Genomic DNA, 22,173 nt, shown 5'->3' on the forward strand with positions numbered 1-22,173 from the left:
TTGCCAAACGAATTTAGGCTGAGCATTTCCTTCTAGAATCCAGCAGAACCATTCTCCCTTTTAAACTAGGCACGTAAAACGCCTCAATTCTGGTTTCGATCGACTCAGTTTCTAGCCTTTCTGTATGCACTAGTGATTGTATTTTTTAAGTGGAACAAGTTAAAATGAGTTGTATTTAAATTGTTCTTCACCTACAAAATGTTTAAAAAATTTAAGTACATTATAATCAGTATGATTTTTTATTTAAAAACATCTTTTTTGTTGAATCAGAGTTCAGTCGATAGCTAAATATTTTCATAAAATGATTCTTATTCATGACCTGAAACATTCTTTTTTAGAGAATCTGGATCTAAAATATTTCTATAAGAATCTGGATCTGATCCATACTACACGCACCCTTAGTTGTCCATAAGTATACACCCAGGTAACCAATGGTTTAAAAAATAGGTTATATAATGAGAGATCAAAAAATAAGTATACTACAATCTATACATGTAAACAATAACTAAAATCTTTATAATTGTAAATCATATATCAATTATTATATTAATTATGAGTGCATCACTAGTATATAAAATAAAATGTGGACTATTAATTATTGCAGACACAAACTTTTAAATAGTTTCGGCTAGTGTTTGTCTAAGCGCATTTAAATGGCCGTCTACATGCGTTTTAACGTTAAACAGTGGGTTCACGTATAGTTTAGGCCCTACCCACTGAATTAAACGCTAGACGCGTCTAAATGGTCAAACTGGTCAAAAAAACGGTTTAAACAATAGCATTAAACAGTGACTAAACAGGTGTAAATGCCAAAACATGAATTAAACAGTCATGTAGGCAATAAACCATGAAATTTAGATGCTAGAAAAACATTTTGAGCAGGCATAATTGGAGTGGTGCGCCTGGAGAGGAATTTTTTGTGCTAATTAAACGATGTCTATATGACTGTATGCATGACTACATTACAATTACTTAGTGTCTAGTCAAATTTTGCAACTATGTTGCTGCCTTAGTTGCACTGAAAAATGTATATAAAAGATTATAATTTTATATGTATATTTATTGCTAAAGTGCAAACCATTTTAACCATCTAGTTGTTGGTCGTCTAAACCATCTAATCGCTATGGTTGACCGTTTACCATTTATATTATAATCTAGGATAACACTAGTTTCAACTTTTAAATGTTGAGAATGAAAGTTATTGACAAACAAACTTATATATCACTATCATTTTAATTAAAATTATCTTTTTTTCAAAGAGAACTAAAGTTAATATATTTTTTTCCATATTAACACTAATGAAAATTGATTATACTAAAATTAAATAATTATGTAGTATTTATCATTAATTATATTAAAAACTTGTAAATATTTCCAATGGGTACATAATTAGTAGTATTAAAACTATGCCATTAATAATTACTTTTAAATAGCTTCATCGTGCACATAATTATTAGAGGTATATGCATCGTAGGCCCTTGAACTTGTCTCGTGATGCCACTTAGGTCCACAAACTCTCTAATTGTACTTTTGGCACCCTAATGTTGTTTAAGTATGCCACTTAGGTCCATAACTTATCGGATCAAGGTTTTACCGACGTGGCGGGGACAGAGCGCACGTGAGCCGCGCGTGAGCCTGGTTTGGGCGGCCACACGAACCGGGGCTTGAACAGTGGCACCTCGGGCGGCGGCGTGGCCTTGGTCAGGACCTGCAGCACCTGCGGCATGGTGGGCCGGTCACCCGGGTTGGGACTGCTACACGCCAGCGCGAGCAGCAGCAGGCGTCTGGCCTCGTCGTGGTCGAACTCGTCGGCACCGAGGCTCTAGTCCACGGCGCCGAGCAGCACCGAATGCGAACACGTCCGACAGCAGCGGGCACTGAGGGTCGCCGGCGCGGAGCGCAAGCTGCCCCGTGACCACCTCCAGCACGAGCGCACCGAATGCGAACACGTCCGTCTCCCGCGACGCCTTGTGGCCGACGGAGTACTCGGGCGCGATGAAGCCGCACGTGCCGGCGACGTGCAGGTCGGTGAAGGCCTCACGGTCGTCGTCGAGCACTTGCGCCAGGCCGAAGTCGCCCAGCCGCGCGCGGAAGGACGCGTCCAGCAGCACGTTGTTGGCCTTGATGTCGCGGTGCAGCACCATGCGGGTGTACTCGTGGTGCACGTAGTGAAGCCCCGCCGCGACGTCGCCCACGATGGCTTACCGCCTCGCCTAGCTCAGCACGGGCCACCGCTGCTCGTGGACGCCGCGCCGAAACAGGTGCTGGTCCAAGCTGCCGTTGGGCATGTACTCATACACCAGCAGCAGTTGCCCTTTCTTGTAGCACCAACCTAACAGAAATGCAAGCGACACAGTGCTCATCAAATCAGATTGGAAAAAGAACAAGACGCATCTCATTGTCCAGTGGACATCACTGCACATTCACTCTAACAACTATAACCTACTATGTCATACGCGAACCCCCTGGGCATCCCGGGGAGGTTGCTGAGCTGCTGCTCCAGCCGCTCCTGCCGCCTCTCCATGAACCGCCTTGCGCGTAGCTTCCTGGCGAGGAAGAAGGCGGCGACGCCGACCGCGACGACGGTCACCGGCACGACGACGGCGACGATGACGACCCATGTCGTGCTCTTCTTCTCCGGGATGACCTCGATCCACAGCGTCCAGTCGAGGTTGCAGTTGAGCTCGAAGTCGGTGCCGGTGGACGCGGTGAAGCCAATGTACGCCTTCTCCAGGACATGCTCGCTGAGGTCCAGCGGCGAGTCCAGCACCGGGGACGCCGGCTTTGGCTAGCCCTGGACGCCTGTATGATATACAGGAAGATAAAGGAGGCCTAGAGGGGGGTGAATAGGCCTGTAAAAATTCAACTCAAAACTCTGTTAGAGCAGAGGGCGGCACTGCCGCTCTACGAATATAAATCTAACATAGCTGAGATTTTACAGAGATGAACCTGACCCCATTAGCTGCTTAATCCTGCAATAGAAAGACAAGATCCAGTTCAAAGACTGAATACCACAGAAACTCCACACAAGAGTGGATCGAGCAACTAAACCCTAACAACAGCTAGCAATGAGCTAAAACAGTAAGTAAACAAGATGAAACACGCGAGACATAAGATTTATCCCGTGGTTCAGCTCACCACAAAGGTTTGCCTAAGTCCACGTTGTTGAGGAAGCCACAAAAGGCTTGGGCTTGCCACAAAGGCTTGTCTTACCCTCGTTCTCAAATCAAGAGAGCGAACTCTTAAGGTGAGAGGTGATTTCTTAGCTTTTGAATGAGGTTACAAACCTCCCAAGGCTGCCACACGAGTTAGCAAGCGCAAGGGCGACGCCTAGCCGGCTAGGAGCAAGCTCCAAGAGTAACAAACCCTAGAACCGCTGGCCAAACATGAACCAAATGCTCTTAGACTTTGGGAATCAGTGGATCTTCTCTCCAATCGAGTTTTGCTGCCTTTTCTCTCAAGTTTTGATGGTTGGAATCAAGGATTTGCTTGAGGGATGGAGGAGCAACAATGGAGGAGAGAAGGTGAGCTTTGGTTCTATCCTATTTCGAGCAGAATGACTCAGTGAAGAAGATGACCATTGTGGGCCGGGCCTAAAGGGTATAAATACCCCTCAAGCCCAACGGTCAGTTAAGGGCGGCACTGCCGCCCTAGCCAAAATAGGTAAGATGATATAAAATTTGGCTGGCTATTTTGACTAGGTGAGAGGATGTAAATCTGTAAAATTGAGCATCTGGTTCAACAATTGACCAACTATCCTAAAATCCCTCTTAATAGTACGGATTTCCCTAAACTCAATTTCAAAACATAAAAGAATTTAAACCTCCTTTGAGCTAGGTCTAGCCACCTTTTGTAATTAAGACACCTGCAACCTGTACATCATCCTCATTTTTCGATTCCCTGCTTGTCATCTCGATAAGTCTCATTAGTCCTCTAATTTGGTGGTCATCAATGCCAAAACCCACAATAGGGCTTGATTGCACTTACAATCTCTCCCTTTTTGGTGATTGATGACAACCCAATTAGAGCTTATAAAAGATATGAAATCTAAACTGAGATTTTTGAACCATTGGTGTAGGAGCCTCCCCCTAAATATGTGAATAGAGATTTGAATTCTCAATTTAGCATGAAAGGCCATGATTCACATTTTAGGTGTGATGGGAACCTCCCCCTACATCCATGCCTGCTGTGGGGTGCTGAACAATGTGTCACAGGAATAAATATGATGCATATGACAGGTTATATCAGTTCAAGCACACAAGACCCTGACTGATATAGCACAGGGCGGCACTACCGTCCTGACTATATCAGTCAGGTAGCAATCAGATTCCTATAACAGATCATATGAATATAAAACAATTTAAACTCAGAATATGACAAGCTAAAAAAGTAACCATGAATACATGTCCATATCCAAAGCAAATTAAGTCACAAAGTAGCATATTTCATAAAATAGAGTTTTGAGCGACTCTCAAACTCACAACTTAACAACTACTCTCAACGGATCTGGACATAAGGCGTAGCTGCAGATAACTCATGGTGTCGAAAATCTGTTGACCCCTCTAATTTTCTCCCCCTTTGGCATCAAGTACCAAAAAGAAGAAGAAAAAGAAGAAAAGTCACTCATCACTGTCGGAGTCGACGCGGGCACATCCAGCGATGTGGGTGTGTGAAGTGAAGCATGCTGAACGTCGCGGAGAAGATGCCCCAGCGGAAGTAGAAGGCCCTGGCTGATCCGTCAAAGGACGCGGTCTCCTGGAATATGTGCGAAACAAGGCTGTCTGAACCTGTGGATCGGCCTGTGTAGGGTGAATCTCTGCACCAAGGTCCTGCTGCCTTGGGGGCTCCTCAAAATGTTGTCCCTGTGGATACCCATAGTACTGACTGAATGGCTCATATGAGTGCCCATACTGCTGATCATCTGGTTGTTCATCATGATGCTCATGTGGCTGATCCTGCTCTTTGTTAGAGGAAGATAGGCGAGGCAAGTTAGGAAACTGAGGTGGCGACTGCACTGGTGGAAGGGGTGGTAGCCCTGCCATCTCCCTAGCATGCCTCACTGCTTCCCTGTTTTCTATTCTATCCTCATAAATAGTCTATGAAGCATATGCACAATGAGCAAAGATTGCCTTCATCCATGCACTCATCTTCCCCCACTTTGACTTCTTCTTTTGTTCCCTAGCCCTAGATGGCTCAGGAATATCTCTATGTGCAGCTCCAGAAGAGTGAAAGCCTGCTGCCCCACTATCTCCAAGTCCTCCAGAACTAGTGTGCTGAGTAGCTGAGCCAAGTCCCCTTAAGCCACCATGGGTCTTTTTGATCTTGTAAACAGTGTGATCACAATCCTTAGGGAACCACATGCTAGTCACTCTCTCAATCATAAACATGAGGTAAGGAGCATAGGGCAAATATCTCCTCCCATCATCCATGGCATATGCTAGCTCAACCCAAATAAATCTTGGAACATTAAACTTTTCACAGCTGGGAAACCTAGACAACACATTAGTGATATAGCCATTCAAATATGTTGCATTGTCTTTGGGGTTAAGAGTGATTATGAAAAGATTGTTCATGATGTAATAGAAGCTCTTGAGCTTGGTCCTTGACCAATCAGGAACTGCAAGATTTTGATCCTCCCACATGAAGCTTACTTCCATTGGCTCAAGACGACGCTCATTATGAATCCTCTCATATCCCCTGTGGATGTGTCCAAAACCAAGAATACGACAGAAGGTGACAAAATCAATGCGATAATGTCGCCCATCAGTCATCCAATGAAGCTCTTCCACTTCCCTATTCCAATAGTAAGTGGCATGGAACTATGCAAGAATCTCCCTGTTCCAATCATACCTAAAACTCATGATGTCTGTCATCTCAAAGCGGTCATAGGTCTTGATGGCTGTAGCAAATTGATGATCATCTCTGCTCTCCAAGTCACCAAAATGAACGTACTGCATCTTGCTGATCTTGCCCTTTGACTTGGATAAGATGGCTGTGGCATAAAAATTAGATTAGAAAGCATTCCAAAATCTATAATCAATGCCATTGGATCTAGCAGAGGAGTAAGGATCAATCTCTCTAGCTTCACCAGTCTTCTTCCAACTCATAGAATAATCAATGACCTTATGATTATCACTATTTTGGGGAGGATTGAGGTTGAACACATCAGTGTTATCTCTCATGTAGCTACTATCAAACTCTGAAATGTGCAGAGGAGAATCAGGCCACACACGAATGGTCATTCCCATCTTCTGAATTCTTTCTTCTTCAGCAAGGTCTTCATCAAGATTTCTGTCACTAGGAATATAGGTTGCCTGTCCCCTACCTCTCTTGACCTTTTGCTTAGTTGTCATCACCTTTCTTTTTGCTCAGTCCATCTATGCAATCAAATGAGACTTGATAAGAAACTATAAAAGATGATGAGTTAGAGACAGCTGCAAGCAGGTTTTAACAAGAAAAAGAATTTTGAAAATGACACAGGAAGCTTTGCTGGATTTGGAATCAGCATGGTAGGGCGGCACTGCCGCCCTCAGTTGCTTTACTAGTTCATTTTCACCTTTCTCGTTCTGGCTAAATCCTACTTCCAACAGTGTCTATCCATCATCACAATTTCATAATCACAGTCTAAACAAAAAATATATGAAACCCTAGCCATGGATTTGAAAGATTGAATATGAAAAACTTTAGAAACAATTTTGATAAATGAATCTAATCCATTCTGAACTTCATTGATTTTATGAGATTGAGCATAGCAGTTAGAATATGCTAGAGGTACCATTAATGGTCCCATGGGCGGCATTGCCGCTCTCCCCAAAATTATCCAACCGGTGAAATTCAAAATCAATCCGATTCAACCATCAAAAACCTTTCTAAACCCTTCATACTCCCCCTAGAAACATGAATCCGTGACTAAAAGCTTCACATTGCATAGATCGAATGGGGTTAGGGTTTCACCTTGCTTCCAAAATGTTGGAGTGGAGGGAGAAGAGGAGAAAGGGCTCGGCCAGGAGCTCCTATAGGGACCAGTGATGAGGAGACTCGGCCGGCTGCAGGGGCGGCACTGCCGGGGTGGCAGGCCGCAAGGAACGGCGGCGGCACGTGCTTGAGAGAGAAGAAGAGAGGAGCACAGGCGTCGGCGTCGGCTGGGAGAGAAGGGAAGAGTTGAGTCGGGGGCCAGAGAAAGAAATAGATAGAAGAAAACGGGCCCCGTAACCCAGCCAAAATTGACAGAAAACGGTCCAGTTTTCAGAGAGCGGCACTGCCGGCCATTAAGAGCGGCACTGCCGCCCTGTCAATTTTGCAGGATTACGCTAAAACTCTATGACCTTCTTTACCTCAGATATGGGTATATATTATCTAAATATCATGACCAGTAAGCAATCAACAATACAGACAATGGTCATGACACTTAGTTGGCCTTTTGAAATGGTTTTGAAACACAATATAGTATCATTTTAAATCATTTTCCTATGTCGCTAGGTTGTCAAACAGAGGTGTGCCATATTTCAAACCACGTTACGAGAATCAAGTATATTTAGCTCACTACGCAAAGCACAAAACCTTGACTCATCGAGAGGCTTAGTGAAGATCTCGGCTAGTTGTTTTTCGGTGCTCACATGATGAATTTCGATATCTCCTTGGATTTCGTGGTCTCTCAAGAAGTGATGTCGGATGTCTATATCTTTGGTTCTTGAGTGGCTTACGGGATTGTTTGCAAGCTTTATGGCACTTTCATTGTCACACAAGAGTGGGATTTTAGTGAATTGACATCCGAAATCACGAAGGGTTTGCCTCATCCAAAGTAGTTGAGCACAACATGCACCAGCTGTAACATACTTGGCTTCAGCGGTGGAAAGGGTTACACAATTTTGCTTCTTTGAACTCTAAGACACTAGGGACCATCCAAGGAATTGACATGTCCCCGAAGTGCTTTTTCTATCTACCTTGCAACCGGCATAATCGGAATCCGAATAGCCAAGTAGATTGAACTTGGAGCCCTTGGGATACCACAAGCCAAGGTTAGGAGTGTGTACTAAATATCTCAAGATTCTTTTAACAGACACTAAGTGATACTCTTTCGGGTTAGCTTGAAATCTAGCACACATGCACACACTAAGCATTATGTCCGGCCTAGATGCACATAAGTAAAGTAGAGAGCCGATCATGGATCGATATACCTTGATGTCCACGGCTTTCCCTTCTTCATTTAGATCAAGATGTCCATTGGTTGGTATGGGAGTTTTGATAGGCTTGGCATTCACCATGTCAAACTTTTTAAGCATATCATGGGTGTACTTGGTTTGGCTAATGAATGTCCCTTCCTTCTTTTGCTTGATTTGAAATCCAAGGAAGAACTTCAGCTCACCCATCATGGACATCTCAAATCTCTTAGTCATGATCCTACTAAACTTATCACAATACATATGGTTAGTACTACCAAATATTATGTCATCGACATATATTTGGCACACAAATATATCATTTCCAATTTTGTGAGTAAAGAGTGTAGGGTCAGCTTTGCCTATTTCAAAGCCTTGTTTGAGCAAGAATTCCTTAAGGCATTCATACCATGCTCTTGGTGCTTGCTTAAGCCCATAGAGCGCCTTTTGGAGTTTATAGACATGATTAGGGAACTTGGGATCTTCAAATCCTGGTGGCTGCTCCACATATACCAACTCTTGTATTGGGCCGTTGAGGAATGCACTCTTGACATCCATTTGGTACAGCTTGAAGTCATGATGGGTATCAAAGGCTAGAAGCATTCGAATCGCTTCAAGTCTTGCCACCGGTGCATATGTTTCTTCAAAGTCCAAGCCCTCTACTTGAGTGAAGCCTTGGGCCACCAATCTTGCCTTGTTCCTTGTCACCACGCCATTTTCATCTTGCTTGTTGTAGAAGACCCACTTGGTACCAATGACATTGGTATTGGGCCTTTCCACCAAGTTCCACACTTGATTTCTCTCGAAGTTGTTGAACTCTTCTTGCATGGCCGTGACCCAATCTAGATCTCCAAGTGCTTGTTCTACCTTGAGAGGTTCCAAAGAGGAAACAAACGAGTAATATTGACAAAAATTTGCAAAATGTGAATGAGTTGTTACCCCCTTTCGAATGCTCCCAAGGATGTTGTCAACGGGGTGATCCCGTTGTATAGTGTGACGTAGCCTTGGATGCTCAACACCTCCTTGTTATTCTTCTGGACCCTCAGCCTCTTCTTGTTCAAAGATAGGCTCTAGGTTGAGCCCTTGAAGTGGTGGAGTAGGAGTTGAAGGAGCTGCTGCTGAGGTGGATGGGGTGGCACTGCCGCCCTCAGGAGCGGCACTACCGCCCTACTGATTTTCAGTAGGTGAGTGCTACCCTTGTTGATGGAGTACGTCAGCGGAAATTTGTGCAGCAACATCCTATGGATCCTCATCATCAGTGGCTTGATCTTCTTGTGGCCTAATGTCGCCTATAGCCATTTGCTTGATTGCTTCACATGGTGGATCCTCCTTTCCTACAACACTTGAATCAACTTGCTCCACTTGAGAACCATTAGATTCATCAAATGTCACATCTACCGTGACTTCAACTCTACCCATGGTTTTGTTGAAGACACGATAGGCATGCTCATTTGATCCATAACCAAGAAGAATGCCTTCATCAACTTTAGGTGCGAATTTAGAGGTTTTGGGTCTTTTGTTAAGTATAAAGCACTTGCACCCAAACACTCTAAAGTATGACACCTTTGGTTTGTTACCGGTTAGAAGCTCATATGAAGTCTTCTTGAGTTTCTTGTGTAAGTAGAGGCGGTTGATGGCATGGCAAGCGGTGTTGACGGCGTCACTCCAAAAGAGGTCTAACATCTTGTACTCATCTAGCATTGTCCTTGCCATATCAAGAAGTGTACGGTTCTTCCTCTCTACTACACCATTTTGTTGAGGGGTGTAAGGAGTTGAAAACTTATGCTTGATGCCCTCATCATCAAGAAACTCTTCAACTAGAGTGTTCTTGAATTCGGTCCCATTGTCACTTCTTATCTTCTTGATAGGAAGACCGAACTCCCTTTGTGCCCTTCTCACAAATATCTTGACTTTCTCTTGCACCTGGGACTTATCATAAACAAAGAACACCCAAGTGAAATGGGAATAATCATCAATAATAACTAGACTATATTTGTTACCCCCGATGCTTAGGTAGGCGACCGGTCCAAAGAGATCCATGTGAATCAACTCCAACGGTTGTGTGGTGGTCATGATGCTCTTTGGAGGGTGAGGTACACCTACTTGCTTTCCAGCTTGGCAAGCACTACAAATCCTATCTTTCTCAAATTGAATATTGGTTAGTCCAAGGATGTGGTTGTCTTTTAGGAGTTTGGCCAAGTCCTTATCCCAACATGAGCTAGTCGGCGATGCCATAGCCAACCCATGCTAGATTTTGCCACTAAATAGGTCTCAAACTTAGCTTTACTTTTGCTAAAATCAACTAGGTAAAGCTTGTTCTTGAGGCGACCCGTAAAGACAATAGAGGAATCCTCCCTCTTAGAGACTTCCATACCCTTATCCGTGAAGAGACAATTGTAGCCCACCTCACATAATTGAGAGACGGACAACAGATTGTACTTCAAGGAATCAACATGTAAGACATTTGTAATTGAATGATCAAGTGTAATAGCTACTTTACCAAGTCCAATCACACCCCCTTTGGAATTGTCACCAAATATAATATTCTCATCTGAATTTGTAGTTGGGGAGTATGATGAGAACATACTCCTTTCTCTGGTCATATGATTTGTACAGCCACTATCAAGCCCCCAACTTGACCCACCGAAGGAGTATGCCTGCAACACAAGTTTAGTTCCTAGTTTTAGGTCCCCAAATATTCTTAGGGCCTTGCATGTTAGTCACAAGAACTTTAGGAACCCAAATGAAAGTATTATGATGAATATTTCGACCATTGCCAACAAACTTGGCAAACACTTCCCCCTTGCTGTTGTGCTGTAAAACAAAGTTAGAATTCAAACATTGTTGATGTGCTTTTGCCTTTGGTTGATAATCATATCTATTTGGAGTGACCCAGATAGATTTCTTTAGTTTCTGGACAACCTGCTCAGGATGAGATACCTTCTTCTTGGGCTTGACATGAGCAGAGGAGAAGGAGGTGGTCTTCCCTTTTCTGTGGGGGGCGGCACTGCCGCCCATAGGCTGCGGTGCTGCTCTGGGCTAGCCTTGTGCCACCATCTATGCAGACCTATCTATACCTTCCTGCCCTTTGCTCATGAACTGAACACACTCATATCCATTGATTACATTTCTCCCATTGGTTTTACCTCCATGAGTGTGCCCAAGCCCATCTTTGATGCATAGATTTCTTCCACCTTTGTATTGCGACCTCTTTGGTTTTTCAACTTTGCCACCAGCAGGTTTCTTGCCTTCCATGCACCTTTTTCCTAACATAGCATTGAGCCTAGCAATCTCCTTTTTCATAAACCTCCAAGTTTGCAAGGTTAGTGGAATAAACATTTAAGTCAAGATTATAGCATTTTCCACATCCTTGGCTAGTGAAGGGAATAGAAGTGTCATTTGTGTTAGAGGGGAGTGGGGTTCTCTCGCATAGAAGATTATATTGCTTCTCAAGTTTGTTGTGCTTTTCAACTAAGACACAATACTTGTCATTGAGTGCAATATTTGCCTTCTTTGTGAGAGCATGTTCTCTTTGTTCTTCGGCCAAGGCCTTGTTCAAAGAGTTCACCTCACTTCTCTCTAACTCAAAAGCTTCCTTGCAGCCAATATACATCTTTTCGGTTTCCTCAAGATATTCATCTCTATCGGCTAGCTTGGCTTTGACACTTTCTAATTTCTCTATTAGATTTATGATGAAGAGCTTGGTCTTAGGATCTGTGGGGGATATACCCCCAGGTACCACAAGATGGTACATGGGCCGCACCATCCGAGGTGGCCCGGCCCGTGAGATCAAGGCGTGCACGGCGCTGCTTGGCGTGCACCGCAAGACATTGTAATAGTACCAAATAGGATACTTTACTTGTAACCTTGTCCCTTCAGAGTATATAAGGAGGGGCAAGGGTCCCCTAGAGGACAGATCCATAGAGATCATACAGTATACATCTCAATACAATACACCAAAGACACAGGACGTAGGGTATTACGTCGACCAGACGGCCCGAACCTGTCTAAATCGCTGTCTCTGCGCCTTGTGTCACCATCTGGTTCCTGATTACGCGCACCGTCTACCGATAATCTACCACCACGGGCACCCCCCTCGGTGGACTGCCGACCATATTTCGTCGACAGTGGCGCGCCAGGTAGGGGGTGTGCGTACTGCTCTCCAAGCAAACAAGATGGTCATCATCTCCGGCTCCATGGCCACGCCCAGCGGCCTCACGTTCACCGTCGGCCAGATCACCTGGACCACCAGCTCCGACGACTCCATCACCATGACCACGGGGGAGGCATGGATCCAGCCTGCGCCGACGACTACTTCACCTGCATCGGCTACGGCTCCGACCACGGTGAACACGGCTCCGACCACGGTGAACACGGCTCCGACCACGGTGAACACGGCTCCGACCACGGTGAACAAGGCTCCGACCACGATGGACCTGGCTCCGACCACGGGACATCTGGCTCCAACCACGCCTACAGCCACGCCAACAACCCATCGTCTGCTTCCCCGCTACAGAGGGAAGCAGATCGACAACACCGACCTGCTCGATTCCGTCGATCGGGTCGGCATCCAACTCGCTGAAACCCTGGCTCTGGTAAGTACGATTCAAACCCAACCTAACGAGCAGGTAACAGCCCTCCACGACAGATCTATCCGACCAGCTCGGACCAGTCGTCCTGTGCGATTGGGAACAGATCTTGTGGTCGTATCAACTCCTGAGGGGCGTTTTGCTCATCGCCGGTCAGACATCGCGACGGGTCTCCGACTCTGCGAGTACGAAGCCCCGACGGAGAACCACCAGGTCCAGCCCTACGGCCTGCAAAACGCTGCCTCCAGCTACGCGTACAACCTGCGACACCGCTCGGATCTGTGTCCTATACACCGATCTCGGCCGAAGCCATGCAACATCGTCAACATGGTCCGGATCGAAGATTATCGGGAAGGATCCGTCCACACAGTCCGAGAAGGTGACTCCAGCTCCTCGTCCGGCATCGCGTCCAACGCATCTGTCCACACCGAGCTTCAGCGTCACGAAGATGAAGGCGTCCAATACGACCTGGATCTACCAGACCACGCCCCGGGTTTTCCCGAATTTCCGTCTTTCCCGCCAAGACGAGGGGATTTGATCCATGTTGTCAGCAACGACGAGCCGCCAGCAGTTGGCGAAACAGAACAAGAAAAGACCGCACGCGAAGCACGCAATATTAACCGGTTTAATCGCCGGCAAATCGAAGCTGAAGCAGACCAAGAGGCACGACGCATAAGGGTCCAACCGCGCGACCTCAACAATGCTTTCGACAGGGTGGGGGATAAACAAGTCTTCAAGACCCCAAGCGCCAACGTAGCCGTCGCCATGGCGACGATGCAGCGGCTGCCCAACACTCCCGAGACTCAAGTAATCCGTGATGACATACAAGCTTATCTGACGGCTGCTATGGCTCAGACCGCAGAGATGAACCAAGCCCGGGCTCCATCCGTTTCTGTCGAATCAAGCCACAGCCGCCAATACTCAAGTCGCTCACAGCCACTCAACCTACGTGGCTCGCGCAATAACGACCCATCGGACAACCGTCAAGGCGGGAACGGTGGTCGTGATGGTGGTCGGGACGACAACCGCCGCCGGGAGGATAACCGCCACGACGTTCGAGGCGACAACCGCCGAGATAACCGCGACAATCGCCGTGATAACCACGGTCGCAGCGCTAATCCAGGTGGCAATCGAGATCGCCGCGATGGCAATAACGATCTCCGCCATTACCTCGGTGGACGTGATTTGCGTGCTCGCATCAACCAGAGAGCCGACGATCGTGCATCCCACGAAAGCTATCGCCGTATGGAGTACGACACCGTCCACGGTCCGCCGGGTCTGAAGCAGTTCACTCCACACCTGCGCCAAGTCATATGGCCCAAGAATTTCAAGCTCGAGAAGCTTCAGAAGTACGACGGCAAAGAAAACCCTGAATTATGGGTCATGCTCTATGAAACCGCGTGCCGGTCAGCCATGGCTGACGAGCACGTTATGTCTAACTACTTCCCAGTCGCCGTTGGCCATGCAGGTCACCAATGGCTAGTTAGCTTGCCGGCAAATTCTTTTGACTCTTGGCAGGAACTCAAGCAGGCCTTCATCGACAATTTCATCGCTACTTGTGAACAACCCGGCAACAAGTACGATCTGCAACGGTGGGCACACTTCCCAGGATGGAAATCTTTTTCTTTCTTCTTAAGAGCACCATACATTCTTCGGACAACCTCCTTCTCCGGCGACAACGGTGGTCGGAGATGTCAAGAACTCAAGCCTCACTGTTCGGAGAAGGTTGAAACGGCGTGTCGCATCAGAATACATGGCGCTCGGGGACTAGCTGTGGGGGATATACCCCCAGGTACCACAAGATGGTACATGGGCCGCACCATCCGAGGTGGCCCGGCCCGTGAGATCAAGGCGTGCACGGCGCTGCTTGGCGTGCACCGCAAGACATTGTAATAGTACCAAATAGGATACTTTACTTGTAACCTTGTCCCTTCAGAGTATATAAGGAGGGGCAAGGGTCCCCTAGAGGACAGATCCATAGAGATCATACAGTATACATCTCAATACAATACACCAAAGACACAGGACGTAGGGTATTACGTCGACCAGACGGCCCGAACCTGTCTAAATCGCTGTCTCTGCGCCTTGTGTCACCATCTGGTTCCTGATTACGCGCACCGTCTACCGATAATCTACCACCACGGGCACCCCCCTCGGTGGACTGCCGACCATATTTCGTCGACAGGATCCAACTTTTTAGTCAATTTAGCATATTTCTCAACATCACTAGTATCATCATCACTAGAATCACTAAGTTCACTACTAGAGATGTCACTAGGAGGTGGAGGAGATTTGGTTCTTTGTTTTACCTTCTCACCCTTTGCCATAAGACAAACGTGAGTGGAGAGGTGGTCATCATCATCGGACATGTTGTTGAAGAGCCTTGGTGTAGAGAATGACTTTTGAATGGCCACAGTTGCAACCTTCACATCCTCATCACTTGACTCCTTAGTTGAGTCCCACTCATGCCCAATATGTGCCTCTCCCATTTGCTTGTATCTCTTTTTGTGTTCATGCTTGCCTTCATTGTTGTCCCTCTTGTATTTGTTTTCTTTCTTTTCATAGGGACACTTAGCAATGAAGTGCTCCGTGCTGCCACAATTGTAGCAAGTTCTCTTCTTCTTGTTTGGGAACCTTCTTTGCACTATTTTATACCCATTCTTTTTCAGCCCCTTGTGATAGCTCTTCATGAACAAAGCCATGTCATCAATCTTCATGTAATCAGCCCCATCATCTTCATCTTCACTTGAGGATGAACTTGGATCATCATTTTGTGGAGTTGGCTTGATTTTCTTGGGTTGACTTATTGATGCTTGCTTGCTGCCCTTTGCCTTGTTGGAGGTGCCTTGATTGCTTGATTTATTGGCCTTGAGAGCTACTTCCTTGATTTTCATGCCTTCTAGCTTGGCTTGCAACTCACCAAGTCTTCTCCTCTCATTGGCTTCTTCTCTTTGCATGTCAAATGTCAACAATCTTCCAAGCACATCATTAGGTGTGAAGTGCTCAAACTTCTTCTTATCTCTAATCAAGGTAACTACGGTCTCATTTCTTGGTGAGTAGGCTTCCAACATAACCTTCACCACTTTGTGATCATCAAGCTCATCACATCCATAGCCTCTAATCTTGCCCACCAAGGTCATCAATCTATCAAACATTTCTTGTGGCCCCTCTCCATCAACAATCATGAACCTATTGAGCTTAGCCATCAACAAATCAATCTTTGTTTTCCTCACTTTATCAACACCTTCATGTGCTAGATGCAAAGTGTCCCAAATCTGTTTTGCAACATTGACATTCATCACTCGGTTCTACTCATTTCCATCCAAGGCACTAAGAAGAATGATTGTGGCTTGGCCATTGAGATGGACATCAGCTAACTCTTCATTTGTTGGCACTTCGGGATCTTCCGGTGGCTGCAATCCATTCACCATAATCTCCCAAAGACCGGGGTGAAGACCTACAAGATAGGCACTCATCAAGTGCTTCCACTTGGCAAAGTTTGTCCCATCAAAATGAGGCAACTTGCCCGTGGGTACATTGATAAAGGACCTTTTGTTATGGTTAGACAAATAAGAAGAATTAAAGGATACGGCGGCATATTTGTTCTTGTTGTTGATGCTGCCCTTCTTCTTGCTATCCTCCTTCTTGTTATCTTTTGAAGCATGGTATGACACATCACCATCTCCATCATCCGAGCTACTAGAAAGCTCACTAGATGATGCATCATACTCATTCTTCTCTTTCTCTTGAGCTGCCCTTCTCTTGGCTCTTGCCTCTCTTGCGATTCTTCTAGCTTCTTTTCTCTTCTTCTTTTCCTTGAGCCGCTGCTCTTCCTTCTTTTCTCTAGCTTCTCTTGCTGTGATTTTGGCGGCTTTTCTTTCTTTTCTTGCCTTTCTTCTTTCGGCATCGGTGGTCTTGGCTTCTTTGATGGTGGCGTAACTTGCTGTCGACATGGACAGCTCGCTGCTGCTGCCGACATCCTCGACGTGCACACCACTTGCGTCCGCATCGCGAACGGTCCTCGAACCTCCTCCTTCTTCCATACTTCACGCGGTGAAGCGTATACGAAGCAACCTCGCTTTGATACCACTTGTAGGATCTACAGAAAGATAAAGGAGGCCTGGAGGGGGGTGAATAGGCCTGTAAAAATTTAACTCAAAACTCTGTTAGAACAGAGGGCGGCACTGCCGGCCTTTCAGGGCGGCACTGCCGCTCTACGAATATAAATCTAACACAGCTGAGATTTTACAGAGATGAACCTGACCCCACTAGCTGCTTAATCATGCAATAGAAAGACAAGATCTAGTTCGAAGACTGAATACCATAGAAACTCCACACAAGAGTGGATCGAGCAACTAAACCCTAACAACAGCTAGCAATGAGCTAAAACAGCAAGTAAACAAGATGAAACATGTGAGACACAAGATTTATCCCGTGGTTCAGCTCACCACAAAGGTTTGCCTAAGTCCACGTTGTTGAGGAAGCCACAAAAGGCTTGGGCTTGCCACAAAGGCTTGCCTTACCCTCGTTCTCAAATCAAGAGAGCGAACTCTTGAGGTGAGAGGTGATTTCTTAGCTTTTGAATAAGGTTACAAACCTCCCAAGGCTACCACACGAGTTAGCAAGCACAAGGGTGACGCCTAGCCGGCTAGGAGCAAGCTCCAAGAGTAAAAAACCCTAGAACCGCTGGCCAAACGTGAACCAAATGCTCTTAGACTTTGGGAATCAGTGGATCTTCTCTCCAATCGAGTTTTGCTGTCTTTTCTCTCAAGTTTTGATGGTTGGAATCAAGGATTTGCTTGAGGGATGGAGGAGCAACAATGGAGGAGAGAAGGTGAGCTTTGGTTCTGTCCTATTTCGAGCAGAATGACTCAGTGAAGAAGATGACCGTTGTGGGCCGGGCCTGAAGGGTATAAATACCCCTCGAGCCCAACGGTCAGTTAAGGGTGGCACTGCCGCTCTTAATAGGGTGGCACTGCCGCCCTAGCAAAAACAGGTAAGATGATATGAAATTTGGCTAGCTGTTTTGACTAGGTGAGAGGATGTAAATCTGTGAAATTGAGCATCTGGTTCAACAGTTGACCAACTGTCCTAAAATCCCTCTTAATAGTATGGATTTCCCTAAACTCAATTTCAAAACATAAAAGAATTTAAACCTCCTTTGAGCTAGGTCTAGCCACCTTTTGTAATTAAGACACCTGCAACCTGTACATCATCCTCATTTTTCGATTCCCTGCTTGTCATCTCGATAAGTCTCATTAGTCCTCTAATTTGGTGGTCATCAATGCCAAAACCCACAATAGGGCTTGATTGCACTTACAACGCCCATGTACACAGACACGTGCCGTGCCGCGCCGTCGTACTCGACCTAGGGCATGTAGTTGGTGGGGTTGTTGTTGTTCGTGGCGATGCGGAACGCCGTCAGGTTCGCCGTCTTGACGGACACGACAGAGCCGACGTTGAAGCCGACATGGTTGTCGCTGGGATCGTAGTCCTATTTCATGGTGTCGAACTCGACGGCCACGAAGCGGTTCCTCGCCGGGGTTGGGTTGGCCTCGAGCGTGGCGTTGGTGAGGCCGAGGTAGCCGTCGTAGCTGCTGGGGGCGGCTCGTCGCGGGACGGCGCGACGACGAAGGTGAGCCCCTCGCCGTGCCGCGGCGACGAGTCCGGGAAGTGGAACACGTTGATGGAGAAGGTGTTGTTGAACGACACGACCTGGACGCGCGGGGCCATGGCACTGCCACTGCCGTTGTCGACGCGACGCCACATGGTGAAGCGGCGATGGAGGAGCACGGAGCCGGACTTGTTGACCATGATGTCCTGGTAGCTGCCGACGTTGCCGGTGTCTGGGGAGACCTGGATCGCGCCCTGGTAGATGCGGGCCTCCCTGTTGAACGCCAGCTCCTTTTGCTCCCGCGAGTTGCCCTCCTGGAACGACGTGTAGTTGTAGGTCTCCACCTCTAGCGCCGGCAGCGGCTGCAGTTGCCTGTGCCCTGGCTCCTGAGCGCGGTAGACGACGGCGCGGAGGCAGAGCAGCGAGAAGACGAGGAGGCAGCCTAGTAGAGGTGACAGAGCAGAGCGACCACATCCACGTCCGCCGCCGCATGCAGCAGGCGCCATGACCACTCACGCGCGGCTCATGTGCGCTCTGTCCCCGCCACGTCGGCAAAAACCTTGATCCGATGAGTTATGGATCTAAGTGACATACTTAAATAACATTAGGGTGCCAGAAGTACGATTAGAGAGTTTGTGGACTTAAGTGGCACCATGAGACAAGTTCAAGGGCCTACGGTGCATATACCTCTAATTATTAATACTGAAATTAGTATATTTAATCATTAGTCATATATGTGAATAACATTTACATACTTTCACATAGTACTACATTCTTGATGGATACGGATAAATATACATATATTTTTCCCCGATACGGATGTGGAATCATATAGAGAAAGAAATGAAAAATGGATTCGAATATATGTACTCCCTCCATACTAAAAAATAAAGTCATTTTGGACGACGACACGGTCTCCAAAGTATAACTTTGACTACTTATTTTTATAAAGATATTTATCAAAAAGTGATATATGTAAATTTTTGTGAAAGTATTTTTTAAGACAAATCTATACGTATGGTTTTCACATTTTCAAGCTCAACAACTTAAAAGTTATTCATGATTTATATTCCCAATGTTTGACCCAAGCCTTGTCCAAAACGATTTCATTTTTTATTATGGAGGGAGTATTTATTAGAAACGAATATCAATACATATATCAGTATTTCATATTTTAAGGCATACAGATTCAGATAATTACGATCTCCAGACATCCATTTCAACCCCCAGGTTAGCCAATCCTCTTTTATTAAAGTAATAAAACCCTTTATTATAGTATATAGTAGTGTAATGTGAGAACAAATCTGGTTTCGTGGGCGATGCGAAAAACCGACAGAACGACATATGAACTGGTCACGCGTACGTGCCCACTCAACAATGAGATCCATCAACAAGGTTGTCTACCATTTTTGCATTTGTGTTACAATTTTCACGCGTAAGACCACCACCATTTGTAAATTTGCTTTTCGTGCACCGCGCCGCGCCACAAACTCACTGCTAGTAGAATTTGTCCACTGATGAACCGCCGTTCCCCTGCGGATGCGCTCTGGACGATCTGAGCATCCGGAAGATGGCCCGCTGATGCAGATGCAGCGCTAGGCGACAGGTGTCGCCAAGGATCTCCGGCAGGAAGGCCGCGGCCCACCACTGGAGCTGGTGCACCAGGTTGGGCACGCACAGCGGGCCGTGCCCGATCCAGCGCACCGCCGCGAGGGCGCACGCGTCCGGGCCCACCACGAACAGCGGGAACAGACTGTTCTTCGCCGCGCTGGAGACCACGTTCGTCTCCACGTACAACGGGACCTGCAGGTAGGTCTGGAGAAAATAATGGTGGCTCATCAACTCGTTCGATTCATGTCCGGTTTGGCTCGACTCATTTTAACTTTTTCATAAGCTGAATCGAAAGTCTAGCTCGCTGTTTTAACGAGCCACCTCGCGAGCTGCTCACGAGCTTAAATGAGCTTAGGTCTATCAGCCCACGACTATGAATCTAGAAGATGATGATGCTGGCCTAGAAATGTACACCTATTCCATTGATATGTAATCCTTATTTTTAGCTGTTTTATATGAATTTTGATTTTATAATTATTGTGGTACTTAAATGTTGATTTATGGATTGTTTTTCAAGGAGAAAATGATGATGCTGACATTGAATTTGTAGACTTTTCTAAGTCTGTGGTGGCAACCAACTAGTAAATATGTTGAAATTGTATGGATCATGAATAGACCAGCTATGTTGCATGATTGATACTTTTGATAAACCTGATATGTATTAATCATGTATGGTTGCATAATGGTGTACGTTACCTTCTGAAATTATTATGGCATGAACATTATAAACATGTGTGTCCTATTTTTTAGTAGCTCGCGAGCTAAACGGACCAGCTCGAACTCACTAACGAGTCGGCTCGAGCTGGACCTAGCCGAGTCGAGATAGCTCGATATCCAGACCTACCTGTAGGATTAGGGCATAAAACGTCTGATGAAATCTGTGCATGCATAAAACATATAAATTTAGAGTATGTCTACTGTACAACCGTGTGTTTCAGCAAAAACTAGCACATGGTTGTTTGCTGGCTGCAAAACACACTATTTATAATAGAGGAAAAACCATGTGTTTTAGTACAAGCTAGCACATGGTTGTTTGTTGCCTACAGAACACATGGTTTTCAACAGAGAAGAAACAGTGTGTTTTAAAACAAGCTAGCACACGGGTGTTGGTTGTCTCTAAAAAAATTGATTTTTAAAGAAGACCCACGCAGAGAAAAATCTGTTATAATTTCTGTGCAACTAAAGAGTAAAACAGTACAACTCATTAACTAAAATGACAAAATAGCCCATTAAACAGCAGCAACCCATAAGAAAAGTGCAAAACCATGAATATATAGGAATATAGCAGATAGACTTGGGAGACAAACATAGCAAAAAAAACAGATCTGCTGTGAGTGGGGAAAGCCTCTGCTCTGCTCACGCAGAGCAGGGGAAAGGGGCAAACGTCAGATTGCAAAGAAGAACATGAAATTTCAAGAAGAAGCACTACAAGACTAATCCAACCTCATCAGCAAAGGTTAGTATCCCAATCTTTTAAATCTACTTTCTAAAAAAGCAAAAAAAAAAACAATAGCAACTCAGATCAAAGACTAGGAGAATATAGATCTATGAAAAAGATATTCAGGATAACAAAGATGGCATGTTGCTTGTTGTGGGGGATATACCCCCGGGTACCACAAGATGGCACATGGGCCGCACCATCCGAGGTGGCCCGGCCCGTAAGATCAAGGCATACACGGCTATATTACAAGTTGTACTAGATATTGTAATAGTACCAAATAGGATACTTTACTTGTAACCCTCCTCCTCCAGACTATATAAGGAGAGGCAGGGGTCCCCCTCAGGGAACATCTACAATGGAACACCTCAACCAATACAGAATAATGAGACACATGATATTACGCCAACACGGCAGCCGAACCTGTATAAATCTTGTGCCTCTGTAACCATCTGGTTCCTGATTACACGCACCGTCTACCGATAATCTACCACCACAGGCACCCCCCTCGGTGGACTGCCAACCATATTTCGTCGATAGTGGCGCGCCAGGTAGGGGACCCCTTTAGGGGTTGTGCGTGCTGATCTTCCGACGAATCAGATGACGATTTTCTTCATCAACACCATCCGCAGCTCCAGTCGACCACGACGACATCCTTCAACGATGCATGTCAACGTCGGCAGGTCGACAACCTGCTCCACTGGGTGCAGCCGCCGAGCTCCGATCACCAGACCACTAGACCACGTCCCGAGCGGCTCCGCC

General features: G+C 46.0%; 1 protein-coding gene and 1 pseudogene across 1 annotated transcript; both read right to left on the reverse strand.

Annotated features, from left to right (window-relative positions):
* Positions 1 to 1,582: 1,582 nt before the first annotated feature.
* On the reverse strand, positions 1,583 to 18,868 carry LOC136525991 (probable L-type lectin-domain containing receptor kinase S.5; annotated as a pseudogene).
* A 991-nt stretch (positions 18,869 to 19,859) lies between these two features.
* On the reverse strand, positions 19,860 to 20,201 carry LOC136525992 (very-long-chain 3-oxoacyl-CoA reductase-like protein At1g24470). The gene has a single exon (XM_066518796.1). The coding sequence runs from the start codon at positions 20,199 to 20,201 to the stop codon at positions 19,860 to 19,862; it is 342 nt and encodes a 113-aa protein (XP_066374893.1).
* Between the last annotated feature and the right edge of the window lie 1,972 nt (positions 20,202 to 22,173).

Source organism: Miscanthus floridulus, chromosome 19 (assembly GCF_019320115.1).
Source record: "Miscanthus floridulus cultivar M001 chromosome 19, ASM1932011v1, whole genome shotgun sequence".
Taxonomy (NCBI): domain Eukaryota; kingdom Viridiplantae; phylum Streptophyta; class Magnoliopsida; order Poales; family Poaceae; genus Miscanthus; species Miscanthus floridulus.

Coding starts and splice junctions, on each gene's coding strand:
- LOC136525992 (XM_066518796.1), bottom strand. CDS start 20,201: ATGAGCCACCATTATTTTCTCCAGACCTACCTGCAGGTCCCGTTGTAC.